At 38.8% G+C, this 13,789-nt stretch overlaps 2 protein-coding genes across 2 annotated transcripts; one reads left to right on the top strand and one right to left on the bottom strand.

The window, feature by feature from the left end:
- The first annotated feature begins 3,141 nt into the window (after positions 1 to 3,141).
- On the top strand, positions 3,142 to 5,837 carry LOC122770217 (transcription factor AP-1-like). The gene has a single exon (XM_044027237.1). The coding sequence runs from the start codon at positions 4,103 to 4,105 to the stop codon at positions 5,078 to 5,080; it is 978 nt and encodes a 325-aa protein (XP_043883172.1). The 5' UTR covers positions 3,142 to 4,102; the 3' UTR covers positions 5,081 to 5,837.
- Positions 5,838 to 6,202: 365 nt separating this feature from the next.
- tada1 (transcriptional adaptor 1) lies at positions 6,203 to 11,077 on the bottom strand. The gene is made up of 8 exons (XM_044027232.1): positions 10,976 to 11,077; positions 10,195 to 10,286; positions 9,841 to 9,906; positions 9,417 to 9,511; positions 9,067 to 9,279; positions 8,071 to 8,222; positions 7,828 to 7,984; positions 6,203 to 7,592 (listed from the first exon to the last, which is right to left on the bottom strand). The coding sequence occupies exons 1-8, from the start codon at positions 11,047 to 11,049 to the stop codon at positions 7,440 to 7,442; spliced, it is 1,002 nt and encodes a 333-aa protein (XP_043883167.1). The 5' UTR covers positions 11,050 to 11,077; the 3' UTR covers positions 6,203 to 7,439.
- Positions 11,078 to 13,789: the final 2,712 nt, after the last annotated feature.

Here is a 13,789-nt window from a genome sequence, read left to right as displayed (position 1 = left end):
GTACAGAAAAAAAGCCAAACAGCAAGACAGGAAGAAACAAGGTGGTCTTCAACAAACAGTGCACATACAGGGTTTGAAATCTCATCCGTCTCTCTCATGTGCTCTGACTGTGTGTGTGTGTGTGTGTACCTCGCCTGAAGGTAATCAAAGCTTTTCTCTGTTAATAGACTAACATGCATGAAGCGTCACACTGTGTGTGTTTTGCTCTCACGGAGTGGACAGTGGGGAGACAGTGTTTTCATGGAAGTTGGTCTGTCCCAACATTGTTCAACAAAAGCAGGTCTGTTGGGAGGCTGGCAGGACCAGCTCCTGATTAGAAAACTGCATGTGGTGGAAACAGCTGGCCTGTGCAAGGGAGGAGGAAAGTTCTGTTATCTTAAGACGACCTCGTTAGGGCCAGCAGAGGGGAAAAGCTGACAGAGGAACAGGAAGCTTGGCTGGTGTACAACAATAGTTTAATAGGAACATACTAGGAACACAGGTGTACAGAGAGAGTCACATAGCGAGTAAAGTTGTAGAAAGGAAAATAGAATGTCAATGGTATGAGACATAACTGTTTTTTAAGTATTAACTTTTCACTTGGCGTCAAATGTACTTTAGTTTGCCTGGTCTGTGAAACTTTAGTTGACATTTTCTGTATCTACGTAACCAACCAGAACCAGTGACATCCCCTGTGTGTGTATGGGCATCTACATTTTGACATAATTGGAGATGCATGGTTATGTTGTGAGGAAAATATGGCACAGTTATGGAAACACAGACAATTTTGTTACTGCACTGGGGTTTTAAAGGGTTAATGTATTTGTGTAATCAGCCAGAACCTGTGAAAACGCCTACTTTATGTGTTTGTGCATGTACAGGAAGAAAGAAAGAAAGAAAGAAAGAAAGAAAGATGGAAAGAAATTAAATATTGCAGTGCTAACTTTTCACCAATACTGCTGTATGAGCATTGTGAGGACAACATGGTGTCTCAAGAGCACTGCCCTCCGACAGCTCTGATTCTCTCAGGCTGTCTGGGGCTGTTAACTTATTTATAGTTGGCTTGAGGAGAACATGTTGAATAATACAATGGCGGAGGCCACACAGACTGGACTGCAGCTGTACAGAGCCTTCAATCATTAGTCCAGTCTGACATTTACCTATGAGACCTTAGAGAGTGCACATGCACAGACCACAGACATCCATCATCCACCAGGACTGTGTGAGTTTAAAGGGAAAATGTAAGACTAATGGCTTGTGACTAATACCCCTTATTGATGAACATTTGAGATGCTCTCTTACTTTTTTTTTTTTGATGTAACAATGCATGAATATCCCATATACTGCATTTCAGATGTTTTCAGTCATTACACATACAGCTCGACACCCATGAAGTACTTTTAACTATGCGGTGCAAGAGTGAACTTCATTCAGAAAGAAACCCTGAAAGCTAAAAGCATTGGTTTGCAGTGTTTAAATAACTATATATATACTCAGATATGGTATCTGTATATATAGAATAGAGATTTATATTATATTTTAAAGATAGGTGCATCTATATGTGTATATGCTAAAGTATCAAGTATATACAGACCCATGTGTGCATCTGATTTAATATTTAATGTTTAATGTTTTGCCATCATCACTGATTATATTTTATGTACAGGATTCAATTTAAATGTATCTTGCATTACATATTATCTTAGCTATTATTGTCAATGTATTATCCCTAATGCAAATTCTAATTTTCGGCATTGTATCTTCAAATGATACAATAACTATATTTTAAAAATGTGAACATCTTTACAACATAAATACTGCTATTGCGGGTCAAACAGGTCACTTTCACCTCTTCGTCTTTCTCAGTGCCTCTTCCTCTTCACCGGCTGTCAGCGCTCACCTTTTGAACTGCTTCTACATTAACGTAAACACTATTGATTGTATGTGACTGCATTTTGGTGACAAACCAATCGGTTCTACTCCTGAATGTAGTTCAAAATGCACATTCCTCCTTACTTGTTAGCTCATGGGTTTAAGTGTCTGTGTTGTCAGTCATAACCAGTGTAAACACCTGTGTGTATGCGTAGTGCACATACTGCACATTTTGACACGGCAGGAACAGTCCAGAGGTAAATAAGAAACTTAAGGACAACACATGCAACTGCTCCACATTTAGGCTTCTGTGTTGTGTATGTTGGGTCAATATCACTCTATGTACCTGTCTATTTATCTGAAAACAAAAAAAGAATGAATAATGAATCATTTTTGTATTTTTACATCATAAATGTGCTTATCACTATAAATCACTAATATTCTTTTGATAAATACTCCAATCTCACATTATATGTAAAGCACTTTAAAACGACCACAGTGGGCCAAAGTGCTGTACATATTATTAGATGAAAGACAGAATAAATCAAAGACATAAAACCTCACACGAAGCAATAACATAAAAAAGAAAGAGTAAAAATAAATTAAGATAAAACAATAAAAACTTATGTGAAATTTTGTCACAAATATTGCTATTGCAATGTCATGATAGCTTATGTAACTTTTTCCGAGCCCAGGCTAGACAATCAGTTTGAGAACCCTGCTCTAGACTATGCCTCGATGTTAATGATGTTACTTATGAAAAAACTAATTGTTGTAATTGTGATTATATCCATTGAACAGCTTTGCATTAATGGTTCTACAAAGAAGTAAACATGGTTTATTGTCCAGTACTATCTATGTCACAGTCACATTGTTCTGTTAAATATTTGAACATTTATATGACTTCATTCGTTCTGTTCATGTATAAACACTGGATATATGTCTATTTTTCATGCTCAAAGTAATATACCCATATACAAAAGTCCAAACTTGAAGCTAGATACAAGTTTGTTGTCGTTGTGTCTAAACTGGATTTAACTGCAGTATCTTAGAGAGGCATACCTGATCATGTGCATGTAAAATATTGAATACTTTTGCCAGGAAGGTTGTGTTTTTATTTTTTTACTGGATTTGTCTGGTTGTGAGCAGCGTAAATTAAAAAGTAAGGATGCAGATTTGTATAAAATGTTCTGGAGATGTTGGTTATTGCCTAAGGAAGAAATAATTATATTTGGTGGTGATCTGTACGGCTTTAGGACTTTTAAAAAATCTATTGAGATTTGGAGGTCCGATGCTTTCTCCTTAGTAAATGTAGTTTCTTTGGAGGAATAGGGGTGACCTCTATCAGCCATTTGCCTGTTTGAACCATAATCACTTCAAATCACTGCATTTTGAGAATGAGGTTTTTGTTTGTAGAAATGTATATTTTCATTTTGATAATAAAAGTACAACCACATATTGATGTTTATTTTATTTTTTTTATCCTTATTTATCTTGTATTGCATTTATCTTCTAGCTATGTGCTGATGTGTATCAATGTGAATTTCCCCCGCGGAGGATCAATAAAGGTACATTTCATCGCACCATTAAAAAGAATGAATGAATTCGCTGCTTTGTGATAATCAAAGCTAAAGTAAAGCCCTCACTTTAAGATGGGTGACTAATAATTGAGCGGGTAACTGAATATTCAAAAACACTACGTAATCCCAGGGTACATTGCTCCACTGTCTGCATTACCTAATCCCATAAGCCATCGCGAAAGGAGGCGTGGATATGGCCAGTTGTCAGAGCAACCTGCATGTCATTAGACATTCCCCGCCCACCAAACCCCCTTAAACCAATCAGTGCTCGTAGAAATGACATCATTGTTATTTTCAGTGGCGCTGCAGCTTCGAGGTGGATAAAGTTCGTCTCCACGTTGGAAGTGATAGAAAGTATTATCCTTTATTCCGGCACCGTTTGTTGTTTTAAGGAACGAGGATCAATCAAATGAGGATATTTGAGGTGTGAAAACGCAGAAGCTCCTCGGACGAACGACGACGTTTGTTGGCGAACGCGCGCGTCATAGGAGAAAAGTTTTCTCAGGACACTGAAGTTGTCAAGTGAGTTGAACTTCAACAATAGGCGGACTCTATTACAAGACAGTACAGAGATCTGGAGTCACAGAACACATGTGAACTGTCCAGTTAATTCTTTATTTTTCTGAAAAAGGGAAAGAACGTTTTTCTTCAAGGTGATTAAAAAAAACTTTATGTCCAGAAAAATGGAAGCGACTTTCTACGACGAAGCCGTGAAGGCTTCGAACGCGCAGCATGACGGAGCGACGGTGTTTGGATTCAACCCCAAAACCCTGAAACAGACCATGACTCTGAACCTCAACGACCCGAAAAACTTCAAACCGCAGCTGGGCGCCAAGGCTATGGACATCCTGACGTCCCCTGATGTGGGTTTGCTGAAGCTGGCCTCGCCTGAGCTGGAGAGACTGATCATCCAGTCCTGCACGGGACTCACGACTCCCACTCCCACCCAGTTCGTCTGTCCTAAGAATATCACAGACGAGCAGGAGGGCTTCGCTGAGGGCTTTGTCAGGGCTTTGGCTGAGCTCCACTACCAGCAGCAGACCCCGGTGGTTCACACTGAATCACAGAGCAGCAACGCCGCCACCGGCGCAGCATCCGGCACTGCTGCGTCCGAGGGCGGCGGCGGGATTCCCTACAGCTGCGCGCCGCGCAGCGAGCCGCCTGAATACACCAACCTGGGCTCTTTTAACCGAGCTGGAGGCTCCGCGTGTGCACCTGCCGGCGAGAGGCACCCACCCACGGGCTACCCAGCTGCTCCACCACCGCCCCACAACCACATGGACCACCAGCTGACGGGAGCGCAGCAGCACTCGCGGCTACACTCTCTCAAAGAGGAGCCGCAGACGGTGCCCGAGATGTCCGGCGACACTCCGCCACTCTCCCCCATCGACATGGAGAGCCAGGAGCGCATCAAAGCGGAGAGGAAGCGCATGCGGAACAGGGTGGCCGCGTCCAAGTGCCGGAAAAGGAAGCTGGAGAGGATCTCCCGGCTGGAGGACAGGGTCAAAAATCTGAAGAACCAAAACACAGAGTTGGTTTCCTCCGCCAATGTCCTCCGTGACGAACTGGCTCTTCTCAAACAAAAGGTCATGGACCACGTCAACAGCGGCTGCCAGCTCATTTTGACGCAGCAGCTCCAAGCTTATTAGAAAGGGAAAATAATAACCAAGGGACATTTCTTGGGGACCAAATGCAGCTTAAATTGGCCTTAAAAATGACTCTCATGTAATGTTTCCACCAAATTATCTGCTCAGGCTGCGTGGTGACGAGATACACGCAATGTAGGTCAATGTATTGAAATAAAAGGAATGGAGGCCATGAAACTTATTGCACGGACGCTCAGAGGAAACATTTGCTCATATTACACCTTTTTTTTCATATGACTTTTGCCTGTTTTCTTTTTTCCACCCCAAACGACAAAATGTATGTTGTCTTCAGCCAAGGAAACATGGCAGGTGTCCGTTTAATCTGCCACGGTCTTACTGTCAGATTTTGGCCTCAAACAGTCTTCCATCCTGACTGGACTCTCTGAGCTTGTGTGGGAACAACTGGAGAAAACAGTGAACCAGGCCATGTGCTGGAAATCTGCCACTATATCACATTTATGATAAATATGTTGTCAATGTATGCACATAGATGTGAGACAAGCACCGAGTATCCCACCAGCGATTTAACACTTTGAAACCGTTTCACACCTTTTTACGCAAGGACTATATAGGTGTGTGTAGCGTTTACTGATAAAAAAAAGAGAAACTGCCTTACTTTCTTAACCCTTGTGTTCATACAGCTTTGTCATATAGGTGTAACTAATGTTAAACCTGAAATAACACTTTGTAATAATATTTGTACGCTGTATTTTTGAGCACTTAGACTGTAAATATGTCAAAATAAACATGTTGGACACGCGTGATGCGTCAGTACTTGGGGAGTGGGAGGTGTACGATCAGATAATTCAACACAGTCTTTTTTTTTTTTTATTGGAGTGTTTGTTATTGAGGGGAAATGGGCGGACGGGATATTGAGTCACCAGAGCAGAGTGCGGCGCGCGCACAATGGCTGGTGGATCTACACAGCCTCTGATTGGACAGCGAGGTGGCGGAAGTGAGCCACACAGCCAAATAAGGCAGAGGGTCCTGAGTGACTGTCCTCCCACTACACTACAGCTGCTGGAGACTCCCAAAAGAAGAAACAGATGAAAGAAAAAGCCAGGCATGGTTTAAGAGTGGATTAAGACACAGATTAAAAGAAAAAAAATATATAGGCTGTAGAGATATTTTGTATAAAACAAGATGTACTTTATTTATTTCACCAAGTACTATCTGTAAAATAAAATACAAACAAACTTTGTGTAGAAAAAGATACAAATTTATACACGTTTTAACCTGAACTTAGACAAGTCGAACAGATGGGGAGGTGTGCTCTCTGCGGACCACCAACACTGAGTTACACGTCTGAAAGTTGTTTAAATGATCAAGGTTAATGGGCCTGTTTCACGGCAGCCATTTTGACAGGTCACATGAGGAAAAGCACAGGTGTAAAAAAGAATCATTAACGATGGCTGAGTTTACAGCTGAAGAGTTAATCTATTTTTTTTTTTTTAATCCAAATCACATTTTGACACAAAGTAATTAGAATGGCAAGGGCTGCAAATATTGCAATTCTTCTATTTTGGTTCTTTCCTTGTGGCAAATTAAAAAATGTATATTATATATATATAAGATAAATGTTGGAAACAATAACTGTAAAGTCATCTGTGCCCGTGGTAAAGCTCAATAACATTATAAATATGTTGCACAATAAGTATTGAACTGAACCGTGATTTTTACTAAATTATATCACAAATCCAACCGTAACTGCATTATCTAGCACAAAATCGTTCAGCTGCGGCCGAGTTCCAATTAGCTTCCTCAGTCAGGGTTCATGCTGGCTCACAGTCACAGAGTGACTACCAGAGAACAAAGCTGTCATTAACGTTATCTGCAACACCTGTGCTTTTCCTGTAAAAAACATTATAGGAACTTTAACCATCGTTAATCATTCTTATTCGTCTGTTGAAATCATTTTATTATTCCCAACTTCAGCGAGAGACGAGGTATAAACTTCCACCTCCAACAATATGAACAAGCTGGTTTGCACACACTGCGCAACCTGGGCCAGAACCTTACTTTTCTTGTCCAATGCTTGTAGCTGCTCTAAATTGAAACACTAATATTATCATCAACACAATTAGATCCTCATTTTATGACAGAGGTCTCACTGATGACTGGTCAACTGCCAAAATGCCTGATGGGCAACACATGCTACCAGCTAATGCCTATTAGCCTGATCTGACTTCACAATGTGCAACTATTTCCTTTAATCTTGCTATAGTGATCCATTACCTGTGAAAATAAAATCATTTCCATTTTGAAACACACTGCTGTGTGTCAACTTCAGGTTAAGGATTGATTTTTTTGTCTGGTTCCTGATGGTATGTTAAGTTTATATACAGTCCTGTCCCGTTAGCTCTCAGCTGACGTACACGCCTTCTTTAGCAGCGAGGCGTTGCCGGTGAACATGGTCTTGCTCTAGTTCTTCGTGGCTGGGGTGCCACAGCCGTGACAGGATGCGCTCCATGTTGAGGGCGTACATGGTGTGGGAGGGCATCACACCATGGTGAACCTACAGCACACAAATGTTATACATATATTTAAGCATGAAAGCGAATTTCAATACTTACCACTAGTAACAAGTACGATGTTCAATCTTTAATTGTAAGTCTGTGACTATTTTAAAGAAAATTGTAAATACAATGTTCACTGACCACTACACATTATAATCCCTGACATAAAGTCTACAATTACAAATAATGAACCATATTATAACATTTTTATACTGTATAAAGTCCATGCCTTACCTGTAAAGCCTCCAGGAGATCAAACAAGCTGATTGGAGAAAGGGGTGCTGGAAGACTGTCAGCAGAACAAGCCAATAAGTGGACAGCTTGTTGCTCAGCCTCATCTGGTGATACTTGAGGCGGTGGACCAGCAGGGAGAGAAGCACTTGGAGGAGGACTGCAGGAAAATAATTGGCAATAAACATTTATAATCACTTATTGAATATACGCTATATAGTATATAAACTAGAGTGAGTGCCCTACCATTCTGTAACACTTTGGTAAGCAGCCAGGCTGTTTTTCAGATAAGGCTGTGGCGTGACATCACTGCCAAACGCATAAGGAAAATGACCATCCCGTAAGCGATATGCCTTCCTCCTGGTTATGACAGCGGTCAGGACATCTTTTAAGTGGTGCTGAAATAAATCATAGCTGTAAGCTTTAAGTGTTGCCCTATCTGCAAACACAGCAATTGATCATACATAGAAAGTGGTGAATAAGATAAAGCTCTTCAATCCACTGCACACATCCTGCTCTGTATATCTATGTAGAACATCTATTGCACATTTGTCTGTCTTTGAGGTGGCTCTTCTAAATCTTTATTACATTTATTTCCTTTTTTTTATGGGAATGTTCCTTATTAACAGGAAGTCTATAGACAGAGGTAGTTGTACCATGAACAAATTCTAAAGCCCACCAAGGCAAATTGTGATTTGCAAATATGAGCAACACATATAAAATGTATTTTCAGGGTGGCTCAAACATTTCAACAACAGACTGTCGAGCAATATAAAGTATATATATATATATATATATATATATATATATATATATATATATATATATATATACATATATACACATATATATATATATATATACACACACACACACATATATATATATACACACACACACATATACATATATATATATATACATATTTATATATATATATATATATATATATATATATATATGTACACACACACAAACACAGTAAAATAAGTTGCACCATGTTTCTCCAAATCTGTGCTAGACATTAATTCTGACGAAAAGGCAAAATAAAGATACTTGCTTGAATTTAAATACTTTTTTTCTGTGATTACAGCTTTCTAAATATTTAGTCACCTCATCATTTAATCTTTGTTGTTAACCTGTAATAGGATATATAAGTCACATACAGACTAGTGGAAGTTAAAAGTATCCAGTACAATTAATTCCCACACAATAATATCCTGTAGACAGGTTCCCACACACCTCAACAGCATAGACCATGGTGCCGACGGCATCATCTGTTATGTTGTCTAAGCCCAGCTCAAATGCAGTCACCATCATCCGGGCCTCAAGCTGACCTCGTGTGGGCAGCAGCAGAGTGTGAGCACTGAGACGCAGCTCCTCCTCCTCACCTCCAGTCTCTCGTGGACTGAAGGGCTGGGCGGCACTCAGCGGGTTCTGAGGCTGGAACCGATGCTGGAAAAGATGCAAAGAGGATATACAAACAATCAAATAAATAAGTCATACATTCAGAAATCTCAAGTTTAATTATTGACTTAAAAATACCAAAGAGCTGTTGGGGTAAATAAGCCATTTTATACTTTTATACTTACATCAAATTTCTGTCTAGAGGAACATTTCTTCTTCCCTTTTGGTTTGCCAGGTTTTGAAGCAGAGCCACCCTGCCACAGTAATGGCCCAGTGCCCTCTAGTGGACAAAATTGAAAACAACACCAGATGCATCCACTTTTTTAAAAACATTTCTCTTAACGCTTTTAGCATTACTAATTTTTATTTTCTTGTTCTTGAACAGTAAATCACCAACACTGTTTCTTTCTCTTTTTATTGATTTGCGTTTATTTAACGTGCATATGTGTTGAACATAACTGAAAGAACTTAATCTATGAATTACTTCACAGTTCCTACTTTGCCTTCTTTTAGGTGTATTCATGATGTGGTTTGAGAAAATGTGGAGTTTAAAAATAAACCTCTTATGCAGCTACAGAGACACTAAAATATGAAATAAAACTATCTTACCAGGTGTGGAGACGATGATCTGGCAGCGTGTGAGAATGGCCAGGAGAAAATCATTGTGAACATGAACTGCAGAGAAAGGACAAGCGAAATACAAAATAAGTGACACTTTTCAATATAGCACCATTTATTCATCTCCTACTGCTTTATCCTCCACATGAGGTCACAGGAGATGCTGGTGCCAAATCCCAGCTGACATAGGGTAAAAGGCGGTGTATACCCTGGACAGGTCACCAGTCCATCATCAGGCCACATAGAGGCAAACAACCATTCACTCTCACACGTATGGACAATTTAAACATGCATGCTCAAACTCCATTTAAGACAATATGAATGAAGATTTTCCAGAATACAAACCATTCTCCTGTGCCAATAGACGACGGGCCTCAACGTCAAACTCCTCTTTACTGATCTTTTGTTTAAACCATAGTTTCAGGTTTGCCCAGTAACTGCACAAAGAAAAGAAAAATACAAAAACATCAACAAGAGAATTTGACAATAATTTTACTGCTGACTTTACTGTTGTGAAAATGTGTGTCTGAAATTCACTTGAAAAATCAGGTTTAAATAACCCTAGAGAATCTAAACAATCTTTACAACACATTGAGATCTGAGAAACCTTCATCTGATTTTTGAAAGCACAAAAGGGACATTTTACAGACACACATCTATATAGTCAAGTCAAGACACTATTCAACATTATAAATAGCTCAACATTATAAATACGGTTTGCGTTGAAGAGCGTAGACCCTGAAAGCTAAACAAAAAATATTTTAACAGAGAAAATTGCGGTTAACCATAGGAAGAGCCACAGAGGCGGAATCCCTCTCCCAGTACACCACCTATATATCGTCTAAGACTGACGCAAAATGAATGTACACTTGTCCATCTCTTCTCTTTCACAGAAAACCACAACACCATTTTAAAATAAATATACAAAATACACGTGGTTTGTGTATCATCGCACCCCGAGAAAACACTTAAAACAGAAAACAAGCTAGTGGACACAGGAAACGTTCACAGATCCTAGCAGTCAAGTTACTGCATAAATGAAGATGCACTTTGACGAAAAACCAAGAAAAAAAATCATACATCAATGCTGGGAAAGGAAAATGTGAAAAGGCAAGTTTTTTCTTACTGTTTGACATTATCTCCAATTGCATCTGTGAGATTTTTCTTTGCAACCTCAAGCTCGCTAGCATGAGCCGCCATAACGTAAACCCATAGACTGACGTCATCACCCGGCGACACCAAGCCGCCGTTTTTTGTAACGATAAACTTTATTGAACCCACTAGTTGTTACAAAACAGCACGTAAAAGAGTACCAGAAAACTAGTATTCAGCGTCGTTTTTATAATCATAACATAACACGTAGACATAAATAACATATAAATACGTTAAGTAAATTTTGACTTGGAATATGTGTACAAAATCAATTAAAACTAGTACCGCAAGCGGTTCTGAACGGGTCCGAGCTCGAGGGCGCGCGTGCCCACGTCGCCACGCGCGCCTCTAGCACATCTCCCGTTCATTCACCGCTTGCGGTACTTGGGTTTCTCAATACTCAAGTAAGTTTACATATTTAACATTTATTAATTTATTTCTATTAAAATATACAACACAATGTGGAAAATAGATATATTACAGCATTGTAGCGTAGTAAACATATACATATACGTATATGTACATATCTTTACATATTATATTTAAATACAAATACAATGACTGTGGACTGTAATATAAATCTAAAATTCAAAGTTAAAATAAACATTAAAAACAAAATAACAAGTCAACAACAAATCTCTCGATCACACCAAGCATCTAATGACAGTGGCATCAGGACAGGCCGAGGTAACGCTGCCCTGCGACTGGCACAGTGAGCGCCGAGCGTCCGCAGAGACGGAGCTGATCACCTCCGACAAACGTCGCTGCCAAACTATAAATATTTCTTAATACACAAACCACATGTTTAAATTCTAAATGACTAATTTCTCGCCTGGAATGATCTTAAAAAAATGATGATTTATTTATTTTTATAGTTCAGTTAGATCAACATTTCGATACACACTCCATACCAGATGGTGGCGGTAATGCACCAAATCGTTGTTTGCCAACCGCGATAAAACCTCAGAAAAGTAGAAGAAGAAGAAGAAGCATTTAAAAAGGACTGATTGATTGGCGACGCCACACACCTGCTCGTCTTCACGTAGGTGTTTGTCAATCAGTTGATGACCGCTGATTACGTCCTCCTCCGCCTCTTATTTAATCTTCATCCAGCCAACAGTTCCGTGATGTTACTTTGAAGAGAAGCTGCACAAGCTGTGGAACGAAAAAAAAGACGCAAAAAAGTGCCGCTGCTTAACGACTGAAACTGTTCCGAGAGAGAGGACGGTAAAACTTGTGGCGGTAATGCACCAACCGCCATAAAACCTCAAGAAAGAAGGAGGGAACTTTAAAAAAAGAAGAGAAAAAAAGAGAAAACTACCGTGGCGTGACGTCAGACGCCGAAAAGCTGTTCGTGTATCAGCTCCTGTATAAAAACGCAGCAAGGCCGCTCCAGGGTGGCGTGTTCGACCGGGTCCAGATTGGTGGCCCGTCCAGAATGGTGAGTAACTTTTGTCAAGTTATCTTAATGGTGAGCATAGACATATAAAGGGTAGATGTCTTACGGCGGAGTGTCGAACGTCCGCACAGGGCGGCCATCTTGCCACAGTCAGCTCACCCGTAACATGTGATGTAGTGGTACATGGACTTTTTAAATAACCATAACTTGCTCAATTTTCTACCGATTTCAAACGGTTTGGTTTGTTATAAACGTCAGAGATGTAGTTATTATGACACCGCATATTTATCAATAATTATAACCATGGGCTTCAAATAACATTAAACGGAACAGAAAGGTGCAATGAATACACACACACACACACACACACACACGGTATTTATGCTAAATCAATATATGGCCTACTAAAACTCAGGATACAGAATGGCATGAGATATATGTATACTCTAATAATAGGAATATTACTAATACAATCCAATAATTGTAATTATTACTTGTCTAAACTAAACATGTAATAATTCAAATGATTTTAATAGGAATATTACTAATATAATCCAGTAATTTGAATTTTTATATGTTTAGTTTAAACAAGTAATAATTATTAATTAATTATTTATGATACAGTATTTTCATGTTTGGGCCATAAAATGTTAAATGTTGTTCACTGTTTCTAAATTCAGTTATATTCTTAAATAGAAAGAAAAAGAAATAAGGAAATACTCACATTTAACAAAATAAAAAAAAATTGAAACTCAAACACTTAAACCAATCCAATATCAAAATAGACAAAACAAGACTAAAAACAAGTTAAACAGTTAACTCACTGTTCCACTCATGGTGTATTACTATTGAGTTTTTTACTGGAAAGACTTGTTTGTTTTTTTATGTTAAATGTTTAGAAACAGATTCAGTGTTATACATGTCTTTTATAATTCTAAACTTTTAATGTAGTCATTAAAACACAAACTTTTTTTGTTAAAGGAACAACCTGCTTCCTGCTCAAGGAGACCTGGTCGGACCCGCCATATACAAAAGCCTGAGGCTGTCAAAAAAAGGTGAGTGACACCTTTTAGAGATAATTTACTACATCATTGACAGTGTTATGGCTAATTTTAAACACATGTATAGTGTAAGTTTTTTTGTGTTTTGAAAGAGTGTGGCTGTATGAGGTACTGACATTTATATACTTGGACTTAAAAGGCGTTCCTTAAATTGTAATCAACTTTATTCTATCACTTGTGATTATGTTAATTTCTTTGTTTCACTGTTAGAATAGAATTTTATTTTTAAATAAATACACCATTAAATAATTAATTAAATGTGTATTTATGTATTTAATGTATTTAATTAATTAATGACACATTTAATTAGAGCAGAGCAGCGTTACTC

Source organism: Solea senegalensis, linkage group LG1 (assembly GCF_019176455.1).
Source record: "Solea senegalensis isolate Sse05_10M linkage group LG1, IFAPA_SoseM_1, whole genome shotgun sequence".
NCBI lineage: Eukaryota > Metazoa > Chordata > Actinopteri > Pleuronectiformes > Soleidae > Solea > Solea senegalensis.
The sequence above is the reverse complement of the archived record's forward strand: the minus strand, read 5'-3'. Positions and strand labels throughout refer to the sequence as shown.

Coding starts and splice junctions, on each gene's coding strand:
- tada1 (XM_044027232.1), bottom strand. CDS start 11,049: ATGGCGGCTCATGCTAGCGAGCTTGAGGTTGCAAAGAAAAATCTCACA. Junction 10,287..10,975: donor ATTGGAGATAATGTCAAACA/GTAAGAAAAAAC, acceptor TTCTTTGTGCAG/TTACTGGGCAAACCTGAAAC. Junction 8,223..9,066: donor CCATGGTCTATGCTGTTGAG/GTGTGTGGGAAC, acceptor GATTTATTTCAG/CACCACTTAAAAGATGTCCT.
- LOC122770217 (XM_044027237.1), top strand. CDS start 4,103: ATGTCCAGAAAAATGGAAGCGACTTTCTACGACGAAGCCGTGAAGGCT.